Source organism: Lycium ferocissimum, chromosome 2 (genome assembly GCF_029784015.1).
Source record: "Lycium ferocissimum isolate CSIRO_LF1 chromosome 2, AGI_CSIRO_Lferr_CH_V1, whole genome shotgun sequence".
Taxonomy (NCBI): Eukaryota; Viridiplantae; Streptophyta; class Magnoliopsida; order Solanales; family Solanaceae; genus Lycium; species Lycium ferocissimum.
This window is the reverse complement of record NC_081343.1, coordinates 58,243,258-58,262,417: the sequence shown is the minus strand read 5'-3', so window position 1 is coordinate 58,262,417 and position 19,160 is coordinate 58,243,258. Positions and strand designations below refer to the sequence as shown.

The 19,160-nt window shown below is 33.5% G+C and overlaps 1 protein-coding gene across 1 annotated transcript; it reads right to left on the bottom strand.

Annotated features, from left to right (window-relative positions):
- Nucleotides 1-11,318: 11,318 nt before the first annotated feature.
- On the bottom strand, nucleotides 11,319-18,701 carry LOC132046311 (homeobox-leucine zipper protein MERISTEM L1). The gene is made up of 12 exons (XM_059436897.1): nucleotides 18,350-18,701; nucleotides 16,846-17,122; nucleotides 16,602-16,719; nucleotides 15,832-16,020; nucleotides 14,688-15,128; nucleotides 14,136-14,237; nucleotides 13,689-13,889; nucleotides 13,407-13,581; nucleotides 13,044-13,315; nucleotides 12,583-12,678; nucleotides 12,117-12,500; nucleotides 11,319-11,716 (listed from the first exon to the last, which is right to left on the bottom strand). The coding sequence occupies exons 2-11, from the start codon at nucleotides 17,079-17,081 to the stop codon at nucleotides 12,129-12,131; spliced, it is 2,202 nt and encodes a 733-aa protein (XP_059292880.1). The 5' UTR covers nucleotides 17,082-17,122; nucleotides 18,350-18,701; the 3' UTR covers nucleotides 11,319-11,716; nucleotides 12,117-12,128.
- Nucleotides 18,702-19,160: the final 459 nt, after the last annotated feature.

The following is a 19,160-nucleotide window of genomic DNA, read 5'->3' as shown; positions in this document are numbered from 1 at the left end:
CAACAGGTCAAAGTAATCCCACATTTGGCCCACATTTGAGCCTAATACGGTGAGCTGGCCGGCCGGCCTAAACTATTCCCAAGCGTTAGCCGGTCCAGTAGCCCAAATGCCTTTAAAGAAAAAAGGGAAAAAACATTATTAGCCAGCCCAATGATACAATTTACTTTTTATAGCCCTAAACTACATATGGCCAAACTTTGTTTGCAAGGCCAACATTCAAACTAGAATAGAAAGGAATTACCATGCCTGCCATTTGCTTAGATCATGGAAATGTGATTTTGTTGGAACAATTTCCCAACAAAAGATCCCATGAGTTTCTGTAACGAATGAATCGTATCATTATTCCAGATCTATTCAGGTGTACAGTTTTAAAAAAAATATCATACAATTTTTGTGGAAAAAATCACAACACCATATTTGTTATTCTCATAAAAATTTATCTTTTGAGTATCAAGCACTCCATTGAAGGGTACCTGAACATACAATATATATACATGATATGCATTTAATTTATACTCATTATGTATACATGATACACGAAAGATGGACAGAACTAGGTATACACTATTTATGCACATTATACATTGAGCCTACAGTGTATAGTTCATGTATCTTGGGTATGTACTTACGATTTATGCACATTATACATTGAGCCTGCAATGTATAATTCATGTATCTTGATTCTTGGGTATGTACTTACAATTTATGCACATTATACATTGACCCTACAATGTATAATTCATGTTTCTTGGGTGTGTACTTACTATTTATGCACATTATACATTGAGGCTACAGTGTATAATTCATGTTTCTGGGGTGTGTATTTACTATTTATGCACATTATACATTGAGCCTACAGTGTATAATTCATGTATCTTGGGTATGTACTTACTATTTATCTATGAAAACTAATTGATTTTATTGTAAAAATCAAAAGTACTCACCCAAATTTTTTGATAAGAATGGGGGGAATGCGGGTTTATGAATCTCTTATGAATATTGGAGAAGAGGAAGTTGTTTTGGGTGGGGGGTGTAAGGGTTATGTAACGGGGAAGTTGTATGAGGATAAAACTTTTAACTTAAATAAAGCCTAAAAAGAAGGAAAATGATGACTTAAAGCTATAAATACTATTTCCCAAATTGTAGGCTTAGATATTAATGGTCCCCTAAGTACTCTATTATTCAGCTAAAAAAAGAAAAAAACTATCCCCGAACATCTAAAGCGGGTAAAGAAAATTAAATAGGTTTATTTTAAGTTTACATTAGTTATGGGCTGTTATATGAGTTAATTTTTCAAGAAAAAAGAGACTTACAGTCGGCACTAAAAGTCCGCTACAAAAAAAAAAAAAAAGGACTAAAGTCGCCACTAAAGATCTTTTTTTTTTTTTTTTTTTTTTTTTTTTGTAGTGGCAATTAAAAAAAGTCTCCACTAAAGGTTAAAATTCATATTGAGCCTTCAACTAATGCTTCAAAACATGTATAATATGTGTATACTTATACAGTGATTGACCTTTCAAAAAATATTCCAAAACATGTATAATATGTGTATATTTATACGTTGAGTGAGCCTTCAAGAAATATCTCGAAACATGTATAATAATACTTATAATACATTTTCTATACATATACAGTAGGGATACATATTCTATGCAACAATGATACATTTTATATACTAAAGTAACCATCATTGAAAACTTAACAAACTAAAATATATCAGCTACAAACTAATAAAATTAGTAAGTATACATTAATTATACATTTATTAAACATAAATTATTCATTAATTATACTTTTATTATACACATATAATACAATAATGATACAGTTTCTATACGTATGATACATTTTCTATATATATACAGTAGTGATACATATTCTATACAACAATGATACGGTTTCTATACGTATATGTATGATATATTTTTTATACGTATGATACACTTTCTAAACAAGAATGAAACAGTTTATATACATATGCTGGAATTATATATGCTCTTTCTGTACAAGAATGATACAGTTTATATACACTTTCTATACAAGAATGATACAGTTTATAGTATATATATGATACATTGTCTCGGCGTATGATACATTTTCTATACAAGAATGATATCGTTTATACATAAATTATACAACAATGATACATTTTCTATACTTAATGTATGGAATATGTATAATATGTGAATCATTAGTGTATAATCAATGCATAACTAATGTATAATATATGTATGATTAGTGAGTATACGTTGATAATACATTTATTATACACAAATTACACAACAATGATACAAACCTATGATACATTTTCTATAGATATAAGGTAGGGATACATATTCTATACAACAATGATACTTTTTTATACGTATGATACATTTTTGATACATTTTCTATACATAGTTGATCTTTTGTGGCTTTTACGAAGAAAAAGAAAAAAGACCTTTAGTGGCGATTAAAGTCGCCACAAATGGTCCTTTTTTTTTGCAGCGGACTTTTAGTGGCGACTTTAGTCGCCACAAAAGGTCGCGCTGGCTACACTTTGGGTTTGGAGAAACATGGGCCATCCGGTGGGAATAGTTTGGGCCGGATGGCCCTTTATGTCCTTTTCCCTTGTGGGCAATTCTGGGTGGTCTTTAAATTTTGCCCCTCAAATTGCTGGTCTTTAAGTTTTGCCCTTCGCCTAAAACCCATGGGTTTCGGGTTCGAACCCCCGCTCAGTCAAAAATTTTAAAAAAATTCGCAAGACAGAGTTTGAATTTCGCTCTGCCCCCTCCGACAAACTTTTAGTTATGCTTAACTAAAAGTCCGCCTGGAAGCGTACTTTTTCTCGAGGCATATATATATATATATATATTTTACTTTTCAAGGCAAACTTTTAGTTATACCTTAAGGAAACCTTAACTAAAAGTGTGCCTCATAAGACATAACTAAAAGTATGTCCCATAAGGCGGAACTTTTCCTTAAGGCATAATTAAAAATTTGCCTTATAAGGCAAAGTCTATGCCTTAAGGAAGTTCTGCCTTATGGGGCATACTTTTGGTTATGCATTAAGGAAAAGTTTTGCCTTATGGGGCAGACTTTTAGTTATGCCGGAAGTTTTTCCTTAAGCAGTGTATGCCGAATCCGGCATACACGCCCCCCAACCTTGCCTTGCGAAATTATTTTTTTATTTTATGCCTGAACGGGGATTCGAACTCAGAACCTCAAGTATTCGCCTACCTTTTCAAGCGAAGGGAAAAACTTAAAGACCACAAATATGAGGGACAAAATTTAAAGACCACCCCAAAAGAAGGACAATCTGCGCAAAAATAACGTCCAAAGATAGGCCTCTGTAGCCCTTTAAATTAAAGGCTGCTCAAAATTTTTGAGTGATCCATGCCCGTAAAACAATTGAAGAGCACTTGCAAAGCTTCTTTGTAGATTGATTCAACATCAGTTGGCAGCTTCAGTCCTTTTCTAAATTTCCCCGGCACTGCCATAGAAGAACTCTCCGACTAGGGTAAAAGACTTCTAGGATATAGTGGACCTAATTTAAATGTAACAAACTAACAACAACCGAGTCTCAGTACCAACTAGTAGTTGATATTGCATGCCTATATAAATTCTTTTTCTCATTTGCCTTCTATTCTTAGTTAAGTTTGCATCGACTTCAAAAGAATGCAAGTCCTTTGAGGTAACTTCCTTCATGTGATTTAACACATTCAACTATTATAGTGTCGCATCTATGCAATATTATTGCATGTGGAGGCTATGTAGGACATGTCAAGCCTCTTTAGATGATATTTTTCACTTAATTCTCTAGACTTGCTCTTTCTGCTGGATGTGGTTGTTCCTAGTTTTCAATCATATCCATCTTTGATCGTATTTCTAAGGCAATCAATCATCTTTTGGATGTATTTGGTCTCGGAGACCCAAGATTCACTCGCATATAACAATGCGATTGATTTAATTTTACAGCCGTTCTCGTCTTTGATTACATTTTTAGGTTGATCGCACTCTCAATTTAGACATCCTATTTTAATTCTATACGTTATATCTCCAACTATCATGTCATTCTCATGGCAGATTGAGGCTACATTTATATATTATCTTCATTTAGGCACCACAATCTCATCCAATCTCACGTCGCATTCATTCTTATTCTGGGGACAAAACTTGAAATGCATTTGTTCCGTCTTACTTATCAAACTCTTACTCTCTAGAGTGTTTTCTACATACTGTTTTAACTTTTGGTAATTGACTTCCTTGCTATTAGTTCATTAATTTAACATAATATTATAATAAATGACATGTATAATGGAACATAATCTTATATAATATTGGTTAATTCATCCATAATTAAGATAACATATTAGGGATAATATACTAGAGATGTGGGGAACTGAACCCCCTCAATCTGATTATGTTGCAGTCCGCATACTCCTATATTTACCAACATCCAACATCCAACACGCCACGCCACCACATGTTAAAATACATTAATAGTCTTAGGTTAGCACGGTTAAGGATATCAGCTCTAGTATGAATTGTACGGCCTTGTACATCAACTACATAATGGTGGAAATTGAAACAATATAGGTTATTAAAAACCATAGTGCTGGTACCTAAAGCAGTAAATCAGGTACCTACTACAGTCCAAGCAGCTAGGAAGAAATGTTATGGACGAAAGTTATTGAAACTAGTTAGGATGTTATAATTTTCTTCCTCTTGACCGAATTTGTAACCTTCATAGCTTTTTCATAATTGTAATTTCCCTAAGCAAACTAAAAATTACTAAGGAACCATGCACAACACTAAATAGGGAGCCGCCGAATACACCAGCTACAACTAACATGTGAAATAAACACACGCAATCATGAAATTGAATGTAGCTATCTATGTGTAAATAAGTTAAATTCTTTAAATATATCTACTGGTAAAGCAAAGTAGTCACAGAGAGTAGCGCTGCATCTGTTCCAACTTTCATTTGAACTTAATAACTAAAGCACAGTGGCCTGAGCCACCTTCCTTCCACCATGTTAAATTTTCCCTGTGCCTCCTCAGGACCACAGAAAATACGGAGAGAATTCTTAGAGGAGGAGATGAACCAAAACAAGTGAAACTAATGGTTACTGTAAAAAGTGGGAAGTAATTTAATTGTATCAGCAAAAGACCAGCTGCTAGCTTTTACTTCTTCTGGTGATTAAGTACTCTGCGTAGCGTCGATTAATGCATTTGTACGCAATGTGTCTTTAAGGCATTCTGGTGAACTGTTCCCTTTCTCTGGCTACTGATTAGCACAAAAAGACAATACAGGGTCACAGTACTGTTTACCTTTAATTTCTTCCGGCAACTTTTTAGATGTTCTGGTTACATCATTTCTTCCTCAAATTTAATAGCTGATGATTAACAACCATCCATTTTCAAATGTGCTGCTCGCTTCATTATATTCTATACAGAGGTGTAGTTTTGGGGGTCCGGAACAAAAATAACCCCAAAAAAAAGGGTATGAACGAAAATAACCCAGAAAAAAAAACAGGTACAAAAGTACCTTTAACGCATGATTTTCATGCGTTAAAGGACTTAACGGAGACGGACCCGTTAAGTACTTTAACGCACTATTTTCATGCGTTATTGCATTTCACCATTTTGAATCCAATAACGCACTATTTTCATGCGTTATTGGATTATGTTTTTTTTTTTTCCTTTTCTTTCTTTCTTTCTTTCTTTCTTTCTTTCTTTCCTTTTTACTTTCTTTCACACTTTTTTACATACTTTAGCCATAGATTAATCATGCTTCGAGACTCCGAAACGTCAACATTTTATATAGAACCTGATATTTTTTTCTGCGTACTATAATATAGGCTCGATACATCAAGGATACGTAAACGTTCGGATGGTCGTTTTAGGGGTTGAAAAGGTGCCCGAAGTAAGTTTTGTTTGAAAAAACTTAGTGTTTTTTACATACTTTAGCCATAGATTAATCATGCTTCGAGACTCCGAAACGTCAACATTTTATATAGAATCTGATATTTTTTTCGGCGTACTATAATGTAGACTCGATACATCAAGGATACGTAAACATTCGGATCGTCGTTTTAGGGGTTGAAAAGGTGCCCGAAGTAAGTTTTGTTTGAAAAAACTTAGTGTTTTTTACGTACTTTAGCCATAGATTAATCATGCTTTGAGACTCGAAAAATCAGGTTCTATATAAAATGTTGACGTTTCGGAGTCTCGAAGCATGATTAATCTATGGCTAAAGTACGTAAAAAACACTAAGTTTTTTCAAACAAAACTTACTTCGTGCACCTTTTCAACCCCTAAAACGACGATCCGAACGTTTACGTATCCTTATGTTTACATTATCCTTGAAATGTATCGATGGCCACTAAGTTTTTTCAAACAAAACTTGCCGGGCACATTTTTCATAGTCCGAACGTTTACGTATCCTTGATGTAAAATTATATCGAAAAAATATCGTTCTATATAAAATGTTGACGTTTGGCAGTTAATCTCTAAAGTATGTAAAAAACATAAGTTTTTTCAAACAAAACTTACTTCCACCACCTTTTCCATTAATCTATGTATCGAGCCTACATTAAATATAAAAAATTGTACGTAATTAAAAAAGTAAAAAAACACTAAGTTTTTTCAAACAAAAACTTACTTCGGCACCTTTTCAACCCCTAAAACGACGATCCGAACGTTTACGTATCCTTGATGTATCGAGCCTACATTATAGTATGCGAAAAAAATATCGGTTCTATATAAAATGTTGACGTTTCGAGTCTCAAGCATGATTAATCTATGGCTAAAGTATGTAAAAAACACTAAGTTTTTTCAAACAAAACTTACTTCGGGCACCTTTTCAACCCCTAAAACGACGATCCGAACGTTTACGTATCCTTGATGTATCGAGCCTACATTATAGTACGCCGAAAAAAATATCAGGTTCTATATAAAATGTTGACGTTTCGGAGTCTCGAAGCATGATTAATCTATGGCTAAAGTATGTAAAAAACACTAAGTTTTTTCAAACAAAACTTACTTCGGCACCTTTTCAACCCCTAAAACGACGATCCGAACGTTTACGTATCCTTGATGTATCGAGCCTACATTATAGTACGCAGAAAAAAATATCAGGCTTCTATATAAAATGTTGACGTTTCGGAGTCTCGAAGCATGATTAATCTATGGCTAAAGTATGTAAAAAACACTATGTTTTTTCAAACAAAACTTACTTCGGGCACCTTTTCAACCCCTAAAACGACGATCCGAACGTTTACGTATCCTTGATGTATCGAGCCTACATTATAGTATGCGAGAAAAAATATCGGTTCTATATAAAATGTTGACGTTTGGAGTCTCGAAGCATGATTAATCTATGGCTAAAGTATGTAAAAAACACTAAGTTTTTTCAAACAAAACTTACTTCGGGCACCTTTTCAACCCCTAAAACGACGATCCGAACGTTTACGTATCCTTGATGTATCGAGCCTACATTATAGTACGCGAAAAAAATATCGGGTTCTATATAAAATGTTGACGTTTGAGTCTCGAAGCATGATTAATCTATGGCTAAAGTATGTAAAAAACACTAAGTTTTTTCAAACAAAACTTACTTCGAGCACCTTTTCAACCCCTAAAACGACGATCCGAACGTTTACGTATCCTTGATGTATCGAGCCTACATTATAGTACGTAGAAAAAATATCAGGTTCTATATAAAATGTTGACGTTTCGGAGTCTCGAAGCATGATTAATCTATGGCTAAAGTATGTAAAAAACACTATGTTTTTTCAAACAAAACTTACTTCGGGCACCTTTTCAACCCCTAAAACGACGATCCGAACGTTTACGTATCCTTGATGTATCGAGCCTACATTATAGTACGCAGAAAAAAATATCAGGTTCTATATAAAATGTTGACGTTTCGGAGTCTCGAAGCATGATTAATCTATGGCTAAAGTATGTAAAAAACGCTAAATTTTTTCAAACAAAACTTACTTCGGGCACCTTTTCAACCCCTAAAACGACAATCCGAACGTTTACGTATCCTTGATGTATCGAGCCTACATTATAGTACGCCGAAAAAAATATCAGATTCTATATAAAATGTTGACGTTTCGGAGTCTCGAAGCATGATTAATCTATGGCTAAAGTATGTAAAAAAGTGTGAAAGAAAGTAAAAAGGAAAGAAAGAAAGAAAGAAAGAAGGAAAGAAAGAAAGAAAGAAAAGAAAAAAAAAAAACACAATCCAATAACGCATGAAAATAGTGCGTTATTGGATTCAAATGCAATAACGCATGAAAATTGTGCGTTAAAGTACTTAACAGGTCCGTCTCCGTTAAGTCCTTTAACGCATGAAAATCATGCGTTAAAGGTACTTTTGTACCTATTTTTTTTTCTGGGTTATTTTCGTTCATACCCTTTTTTTTGGGGTTATTTTTGTTCCGGACCCTAGTTTTGGCTGGTCACAGATTTTAATTAAGAAAAAAAAAAAAAAAGTACTTTTGACACAGTATATACCAAAACTATTCTTAAAACTTGTTGCCTTTAATATGGAGTATGCCATTTCTATTGATATAAAAACATGCCATTAAAGGCAAAACGGAAAGTTTCATGCTAAAGAGTAATATATAGTAGTGCTTGATTGGTCACGTAGTTTGAAAGAATAGCTTTTGATACATACCAAAATATTCTAATTCCGTGGCGTCTTTAATATATTTTGACATTTCTATGGCTATATTTTTAAAGGTGAAACGGAAAGTTCAAAGTTAAATATTTTTCAAATATAGAATAATGTCATTCTTTTAATAACAACAAAAAGAGTGTCATATAAATGTGAACATATTGTGCATTTAAAACGATTGTAATTAATACTCTATTATACTATGTACCAAGTAGCAATGGTCCATGTTTTAGCTTCAAAAGCTTTGCTAGCTACTTATGTAATGTGAAAATCTAACTATAAGTACGAGTAGTACAATGTTTATGGATCGGAGTACTGCACTTTTACGATCAAGTTGAAATGGTCCATGTTTTAGCATCAAAACTATGTTGCTTTCTACCTTTCGTCATGTAGATCTTATTGTATGTACGAATAGTACAATGTTTATTAGTACTACATTTTAGTTAGGTTTGGAGAACTTAAATTGTGCCTGGTTGGAAAGGACAGGAATAAAAGGCGAAGGATTTGGAGCTGATCTGTTCTCTGAGCTAATTGCTTTGCAGTTAAATCAATGTTAGAGGAAAATCATGTCTGAGTTATAGCATTAAATTAATTAACCTTATGGTTGTGCAGTTACAAAAGTTTCTTCCTACGGTAATGGTATTATGCCACGTGATACTTTATGAATTTAAGTTATATACTGATAGAGTAACTTAGAAAATAGATCGATACATGCTATAACTTGTTAAATATTACTATGTGTAAAATATCATTATACTATATATCGAAATATATAATTTAAAGTTGTTCAAATAGTTTGTAAACTACCAAAGAGAAACGATTTTAACAGAAAAATCCACCTATCATGTTTCTGCAAGGATAAGAGCATTTTTCCTTATGGTCGGTGAAAATCACGTGTTAGTTTGTTATGATTAAGTTCAAAGGATGAGGCTAGGGCAAAATCTATATTGGTACTCTCCCGTTCACTTTTACTTATCCAGTTTGGACTTACGCATCCTTTAAGAAATAATAATTAACATGGATATTTTACCGCAATACCCATTTTGATTGATGTTTATTCTTAGGTCTTGGAAAATGATTTAGAAAATAAGTAATTAATGCTAACAAGGGTAAATAAAACATGATTTATTTTTATTTTTATCTTGAATGATAAAAGTGATAAGTAAAAGTGAAAATATATTTTTGATATAGTGGACAAGTTAAAGTAAACGGAGAATGTATATGATGGCGAAGCATGAGATTGATTTTTTTTTCTTTTCTCGGACATAATAGAGGTTTACGCATTCTAACCTTCAGTTGCATGATATTCAAGTGCTTTTGCTTTTCCTTTTCCTTTTAAGATGCATTAAGCGAAGGTGCATGGGAAATTATATAAGTATTTTATCAAATACTGTTTGTGTTCATTTTTATTTGTTCAATTTCGATTTTGCACGTTCTTTAAGAAACAATAATTGATTAAGGTATTTTATCATAATATCCATATTAATTGATGTTTAGTCTTAGGTCTTGGAAAATAATTTGAGGAATCAACTATGTTGTTCAGACTCTTTAAAAATGTCGATGGGTGTGTGTCAGATCCTCCAGAAATAGTGTATGACAATATTTTTGGAGAGTTTGAGTAACCTAGGGAATAAGTAATTAATACTAAGAGCCTGTTTGGATGGGCTTAAAAAAAGCAGCTTATAAGCCAAAAAAAATAAAAATAAGTTGGGTAGGCCAACTTATTTTTTTGGCTATTTTAAGACAAAATGGCATAAGTGGGCAACACCAAACACTCAAAAGTAAAAAAACAACTTATAAAGTTCATTTTCAAGAATTTATAAGCTAAGCCAAACGGGCTCTAAGTGTGAAACATAAAAAAAAATGTGTCTCTTGATATGTTAAAAGTGATATATAGAAGTGAATATATTTGTTTGATATAATGGACAAATAAAAGTGAACGACAAGGTGTTTGATATTTACAGCAAACAAACGTAATTGCATTTAGTGCACAGTGCACACTGATCGTAAGACAGAAATGGGCATCACCAGAAAAATTACTAGCTACTGAACTGTTACCGAAGTCTTGCACAGCTCATTTATGTGATGCAACAACTTCAATAGTCGTTGCCATTAAATTAGTGCAGCCATTAATACATCCTGCTAATGGTGATAATATTTCACATAATTTGGGTTATAGCTATATTCTCATATTCTTCTATTTCCTTTCTCAGTAGGTGTCCATTTCAGTTAGAAATGTTATCGATAAAGGTAAAGTCGAAATCATATACCGAGTAATATTTTGAACAATTAATAGATGATTTTTATGGAATATAATTAGATAGTAAACTTGCCATAAACATGCAGTGGCGTCCTCTTTTCAGATATGGTATAAATACAACTACTATAACAAAGTATGACTTTTTCAATTTTTTTTTTTTACCAAACCTAATCTGATAAACAAAAAAAACAGGGGCAGATACTTTGACTCAAACCTTATATTTGTATTAAAAAAATTACTTAGTAGGTATAGATAATATATCTGAACCAGTAAGCTGTCCTTTCGCAGAATTTAGAACCCTATATGAATTATTTAGCAGTTATCATTCAACATATATATAGGACAATGATAAAAATCAATCTCTGAGCTGCTGGAAAGATATTCCATATATGATATCAGAACTAAATATTTCAAATTAATGCAAAAACTTAAAACCTAATCCATGAACTTGTTAGCAAACATAAGCTTTCAGAAGTCATACTAAACTTCTTTCAAAGAACATAGAGAAATTGTCCTAATTAAACCTTAAAGCAAAAAACTCCAAAACAAAAGCATTGATGCTAGTTTAGTTTATATATCTTGACATTTACCAATAAGGCTTGGTGAAGTCAATACCCGAACCTATAACCCTTGCACCATGGTGAAATACTTTTTTCCAAATTAAATAAAAATCACCACAATGCAAGGATTTCATTTGAGGTGCGTTCTCGACTCCTTCCCTTTGTCTCACAGTGCATGTATATTTTGTTATTTTCTGTTATCTCTTCCCCCTTCAATTTCACCTGCCACTGATCAGAAAAAATACACTATGATAAGTTTAAAAATTCAAACCATAAATTCATGACAGATAACTGTCACAGTAATCTTAATTCAGTAACATAAAATTTAACTTGCTAGTATAAAATGTTACTCCTTCCATCCAGTTTTATGTGATGCACATAGAAAAACTTTTGAGATCTGTGGCCTAAAACGAGTTATAGATATTTGTGTGGCTCACTAAGAGTAAAATATGAAGTTTAAAGTTATGTTATTTCCAAATATATGAATGTATCATTCTTTCTTGGACATACTAACTCGGAAAAATGTATCACATAAGTTGGGAAAGAAAGAGTAAACCATGCGATTCTTTACGCTATCAGTGTGTATTAAGTCAAATCCAATTCATAAACATGTGTAGACATGTCTTACCTTAGATTTTTATCATGCATTTTCACAGGTTACGGCGGTTTTAATCCTCTCAACTGTGCACTTGATGAGACTGTTAACAGTTGCAACAGAGCCAAGGGAAAGTTTTGCTGTTGGGACAGAATCAACCAATATCTGAAATGCTACAGTGAGTAGTGATCCGCCAGCAGAGCCAACTTCTGAATTACCTCCACCGTGATGATTCGTCGACCCATCCGGAAGTATAGCAAAACCAGAAGGTAATAAAGCAACATAGTCAGGGTCACCACCACTTAACACAACATTCATTGCAACAATATCAACTGGTGCATAAATAACATAAGATCCTGTTGAATCAGTGGAGCTTTCTTGGAGTATCAACATATTGCTTTGGTTCGAGTTTCCACTCTGCAGAAATTAAAAGAGATACTATGATTTTTTTCCTATACTAAGACAAAACAATGAACTAGATAGAATAAGATGACCATACGTTGACACGGAGTAGAGATACGCAGTTTCCTGGATCGCGACCATTTGCAATATGTGCCATTTCTTGAACAAGCCCACCATTTGAAAGAATATCCCACTATACATATTTAATTAGCAGCAGATGGTCAGATGACGTGAAGTTGATTTGAAATATTTGGATATTGAAAGTTTATGTTACGATGAAACTACAAGTTAGGAGCAAATTTAATCCCCCAACAAATAACAAAAACAGAGGAAAGTTCATTCTAAGTCAACCAAAAAAGGAAAATCCTTCTGTAATGATGTGATGAAGTATCTTTAACACGATAACATTTGAGCAATTACTTATTGATTTAAATTCCTTATATCACACTAACATTTCAACTTTCCAATTCTATAACCACTTAGATTATATAAATTCCAATAAGGGCAAGAAATTGATGGAAGTGAACTAAATTAAAGCCACTTGCTTCATGATTTTACCTCACTTCTAGAGTTTTCGTCCCGGAGAAAATCAAAAACTCTCTTAGGAGAAACTGGCAGCCAAAAAGATGTTGCAGCACTCAGCACAATACCAGGAGGCCTCCCTGGATCATCAATACTCTTTCTAGTCATGACTCTAACATCATCAGCACCACTTCCGGACAATGTTGTCCATGTGTGAGTTGTCGATGCACCAACACCAGCACAAAAGCTCATCACCATTCTCTCAGCGAGTTTTAACATACTCTTGCGACCAGCTGGACTTGTGATGACTGCATTTTTTTAAAATGAACATCAGTGATCCGCGATTGTGCAACATTGAATTTACCAACTAATTAAATGAAGAGATTAATCGCTGTTTACTTCCAACATCTCCTGCTGGGATGTTATTCGCCATTGCACTTGCAAGCCGTTCACATTGTCTATCTAATGTTGCTACCCATCGTTTTGCTCCAAATGCAAGGCCTGAATTGACTAGAGGTTTGTAGATGCTGTGGACAGCTTTTTCGTCCACCTCAATGTGTTCAACCCACGTAACCTAGTGAACATATATCAATGTGTTATTTTAATAAAGAGTTTACATAACTCCTATGATTTGACAACGTAAAAATTTTCTGTAGTTGAAATGTTGAGGAGTGTCGTTGCCTTGGAGTAGCCATTTGGCAATTCCTGAATTAAACAACCAGACGGCCTTCTTCTGCACCGCGACACTGAAGTAGGGCGCAAATTGTCCAGGGATACATCAACCACTGCCCATGTCCCGTCAGCATGTTGCTTACAGTATCTTACAAAATAGTTCTCGCGAGTTGGAACGAGTGGAGAAGGAACCTGGAACTCAGCTGTCATCTAAAATAAAACGTAAGAAAAAATCCATTAGAATATATTTCGTCTGTTTAAAGAAGAAAAGAATTCAAAGTACGAGAATCAAATTTTTAACTAGTGACATATATATGTAACAAAGGGTCATAGACTAGTACGCATATATGTCTAAACATTCTTTATATACTGAAAAAACATGCTGATCCTGAATAAGGAATTTGTGGCTGAAGAAGAAAAATTAAAAGAGGGCCACAAGTAGAAATTGAACAATACCACTTGCAATGCTCCATTGTAATTTCCTGCTACGCCAGTTGATAAGACTTCAAGGGTCATTGCTTTTGTTACTAGGCCAGCAAAAACATTTGTCCATTGGTTCTGAAATTCATACAAGAACAGTTAAAGAAGTAGAAAATTTAAGTAATGGAAAAACAACAAAAATAAAAAACTACAAGAAAAGCTAAATCACAATTAAACAAAAAGTTTAACTTCTACGCCCTGACATTATAAACTTTTTTTTTTATATCATCATGTTAAGATGTTATATGATAACTGTTTAGAGTAATCATAATATGGTAACTCAAAATAACAGTAAATAGAAGAAATTGCACGGTTTGTCCTTCAAATAGTAGGTATTTAGTTTTTACCCTTTATAAAATCGAAGTTATAACTAGCCGGCACATGTTCTTTAGGTTGCAAAAATATAAACTTATGGCACACGAAAAAGTTGTTTCTTATTAGGGGCAAAACTTAAAGACCAGCAAAAAATAGGGATAAAAGTGCAAATGACCCACAACTCTACCGAAAAAGAAATAAAAAGATTCTTACCACATCCATCAAAATTTCAACTAAATTGATGTGATTCATAATAACAACAGCCGATTCTCGTGAGGCTTCAGAATTTAATGCCAACGGCTTTGGCCCAATGCCTCGAGGGAAACTCCTAACATATTCCTCCTCACTTAAAGTCTCAGTACAATAGATATCTGAGTTTGGAATCCACAAAGGTTCGCCAGTTTGGGCCATTCTAATAAGTTCCTCCATTGCGGCAACAGCAAGTTCAATAACCATGGGCTTTTCGACATCTGTAAGGCCTGAAATTGCAGTTCTAAGAAGGTCACCAGCACTGTACATTTCTCCAAGCAGGCTTGATTGAGGCCCAAAACCAAGATCTAGAGAACGACGGGCTTCTGATGAAGGAAGTTGAGGAAAATTGAGTATTGGTTTCCCACCAACATATTTTGCAGCTATTCCAGATATCCTGTCAATCTGTAGGATAAAAAAGGAAAAGTTCATAAAAATAATTAGTGTTTACCTTATATAAATTGACATTAAAATAATTCTAATTTTGTCATGTCACTCAAAAGATTCTCATTAATTAAGTTTAATTTATATGACACTATTTTTCTTATTAATCTGCCTTAAAAAGAATATTCTCTTCGCCCCAAATAACGTGACACTATTTGATTAGGCATAGAATTGAAAAAAAAAAAGAGGAAGATGACTTTGAAAACTTGCAAGTAAAACAAGGCTTAGATATATGGAGATATAAATTATCTTTAAGGGTAAAATAAGATCTTTAAAGTTAAATTATTTTTAGATATAGAAAGATGACATTCTTTTTGTAACACGTTAAAAATGAAAACGTGTCCACGTAACATCTTTCTATATTTGATAACAATTTAACGTTAAATTTCTCATTTTACTCTGAAGAGTACGTAACAAACTTTTATCACCACATAAATCTCATGACACATTTAAAACTATAAGTTCCGATAAATCTTTCTTTCTAAATTATGCGCACAGTCAATACGACACATAAATTAAATAGAAAGTAATCTCAAGTAACAATATTTAACTGATCAAAACAAGTGAGACTAAACAGCTTGAAATATAAGGCAGGTAACAGGTGTTACACTGACAATGTCTTACTATTAGTATTTTCTAATGAGTAGTTTTCAATAAGTAATACCTCTTCTCTAAGACGAGCATTTTCGATCCTCAAGTGCTGCTCATCAAATGACATCTCTCCTATGGCTGCAGGCCCTCCACAGTTTGGGCATGTCGCGTTGCTGAGGGCTTCCTTGTACCTTATGTTATCAGCGCGAAGCTTGTCGTTTTCATTCCTCAATTGTGTGTTCTCAGAACGTTCATGTTGAGCCTGCAATAACAAAACGGATTCTCAATCATAATAATAACTACGCGTCAACCAGGGCGGAGCCACATAGGGACGAGGGGGCCGAAACCCCTTCTGTGTAAAATAACATTGTTTATATATGGTTAAAATTAGTTTTTGAGTATATATAGTATATGTTGAACCCCTTTGGCTTTTTCATGTGTTTACTTTTTTATATTTTGAACCTCTTTAGTGAAAATTATGGCACCGCCACTGACTTCAACACAAGCAAATTTGAGTCGATTATACAAATCTTCACCGTTTATTTTTAAATGGATTCCCAAATTTCCCAAAACATTTAGATATTCCTCACGTATATTACATTCAATGCAAGCATTCAAAACTTAGTGAGTGATATCTACTCACGAAGCTCCACTAAGCTTAGTGTTGATTATCTTTTCTCCGGAGGTCAGGTTTTATGCCGTCCTCCTATTTACCTTCTGGTTTAGATAATAGACGAGGTAGTGGTCAACATCAAAACCTCTATTATATATCGGTGTGGGAGGTGTAAATCCGGATGGACGAATTAACTCCAAAACAGAAAAAGAATGATAAAAGAGGCTCACCTTCATTTGAGTACGCTTGTTTTGAAACCAAAATTTCACTTGCAAAGGCTCCAACCCTAGTCTTTTTCCCAACTCTTTTCTTTGTTTATCATCAGGGTGAGGGCATTCTTTGAAAAACCTGTCAAATGATAAAACATGGGACAACTTTTATATGTGGAATTGAATTACCTTCTATAAATTGAGACACTAGTAGTAGTACTGTTACACTATCAGTGTATATAATAAGTTAAATTGTTTTACTTACGATTCCATTTCTTGAATTTGATGCTGAGTATGGCGGTGGTAACGCTTCTTCTTATTAGGACGTTGATTTGGATCTTGATCATCACCTGAATTAGGGGCTTCCATGATATCAGTACCTGACTTGCTGTCGAATTCTTCATCTCGAATAAAGTCCATCTCATTTTCTGGTGTTTTATGGGCTGAGGAGGACATATCAAGCAAATGATGGTGGCTATCAAACATGTTTGGTTTAAACATCTTCACTTCTCTCCTTTCTCTTATACCTAGGTATTTTTCATCTGCCAAAAAAAGAAGAGAAGAAGCCCATCTTTGTGAACAAACCACACACATGCTAGATTATACGGAAGTGTGGACAAAAGCAAAAGCTCAAGATATGTTCAAGATGGAAAAATAATTTAATTTTTTTTTTTCACAAACACATGTACGTATAATTTAGTAAGCTTTTTTCATTCTACTTGTTCCATTCTTATCCTGTAAAAACAATTCTCCAATTAATAGTTTTTAGTTTTGGATGTGAAGACTTAAACTTCCATTTTTGGTCTAGTTTTTCTTTATTTGTCGTTCCACCATGGTTTAAAATAAAAGTATTGCGTTTGTTGTTAAGAATTTAGCTTTTGTTAGCTCAAGATCCAAAACAGATCTCAAGAGAAACGCATACACGTAAAAGTAAAAAAAGATAGGAGTACTTAGATAACCAAAAGAGGTAGTTAAAAAGACTTACTTTTCTAAGAATTGAGCTTCTCTAGAAAATCCAAAAGCCATATGATGGAAGAATTTGCCAGTCACTATATAAATATAAAGCCTTCAAACCCTAAAATGAAAGACAACCCCCTCCCCCCGCCCCACACCCCAACCAACCCTTCTGACTGTCTTTGTCTCTATGTGTAGATAACTTAAGATTTTTTTTTGTTTTCTTTTGTTTTGACTGGGTACAAATAAATTAAGGGGAAGAAATGACTTCGGTCTTAGGATGTCAAACGAAGAGTAATTCCTTTTTATTCAATTCTTTACTCTGTCTTGATGTGACAAAGAAAAAAAAAAACTTTTTTGACAGTGCCGAAAAATAAAACGAGAGAAAAGTTTAGTAAAATAAGAACAAAAGACAGAGTTGACACTAGGTGTGAACACGGACACTGCCTCTTTTTTTTTTTTTTTTTTTTTTTTTTTTTTTTTTTGGCTCTTTTCAAACTTAGTTAAAACTTATATAGCGTCAACTAATATCTGGTAGAGTCCAACTTCACTCATTTACCAGTCTCTCAACAATGGTATAACAATAGCAACTCCAAAACTTCATTTTTTGCATGAAAAAATAATTTTTGATTATATACGTAATATAATTTTCTGAATAAGGATGTTCGTGTGTTCCGCCAACAGAAAAGGATAGAAGTCAAAGTAACAACAACAAGTACAACCTAACCATTTATACAAAACAGTGGTTTTCTAAAGCTTCAAAAAATTCAAGAGAAAAAAGGAGAAGAGAATGATGCATGGAACAGTAAACTTACTGCCTGTGAAGCCTTGGAACAAAAGCAAGAACTGAAGAAAATTAATCCACACAAGGGTTTAGTTTAGATCTAGTTTTCAGGCAAAAGGGTCACTGGAAAACCACTTTTAGGAAAGTGAAAACTTGTGTGATTTTTTTTTTTTTTTTGGTCATGTACAAGAAGATGAACTTTTCTTGTGAAGGGAATTTAAGAAGAATTAAAGGGGCTTTGGAGAAAGAAAAAAGAAGAAGAAAGGGGGAATAGGGAACAGATGGAGAAGATGAAAGGAGTTAATATGATAGCAGAGCGTGTTGAGAGGATGAAATAGCATTAATGGCGAGGGAAGTGGAGGTGTTAATGTTATTGTTGAGTGAGAGAGAAAATGAGAAGTTGGCAGCTCATCCTGATGTTTAAATTTTCCACTATAGGAGTATGGTGAAACGACTTATGGCTTAGTATATTATTCACTTATTTTTCTCTTCTTATTACACTCTTCGTCCCAATTTAAGTGTCTTAGTTTGACCTGACACAAAGTTTAAGGAAAAAAATGAGACTTTTGAATCTTATTGTCCAAAATTAAAAATATGTGTAATGTATAAAATATTTTTTGAATCTTGTGATTCTAAACTTATCATTTAGAATGTTTGAATTGTCAAACTTACTAAATATAAAAAAAGACACTCTTTAGTTAATTGGGACAGACCAAAAAAGAAATTAAGACACTGTAAATTGAAATGGAGGGAATATATGCTATTCCCTCTGTTTCAATTTGTTTTGTTTGTCTGGTTTTGATTTGATACGAAATTTAAAAATAAATAAGACTTTTGAATCT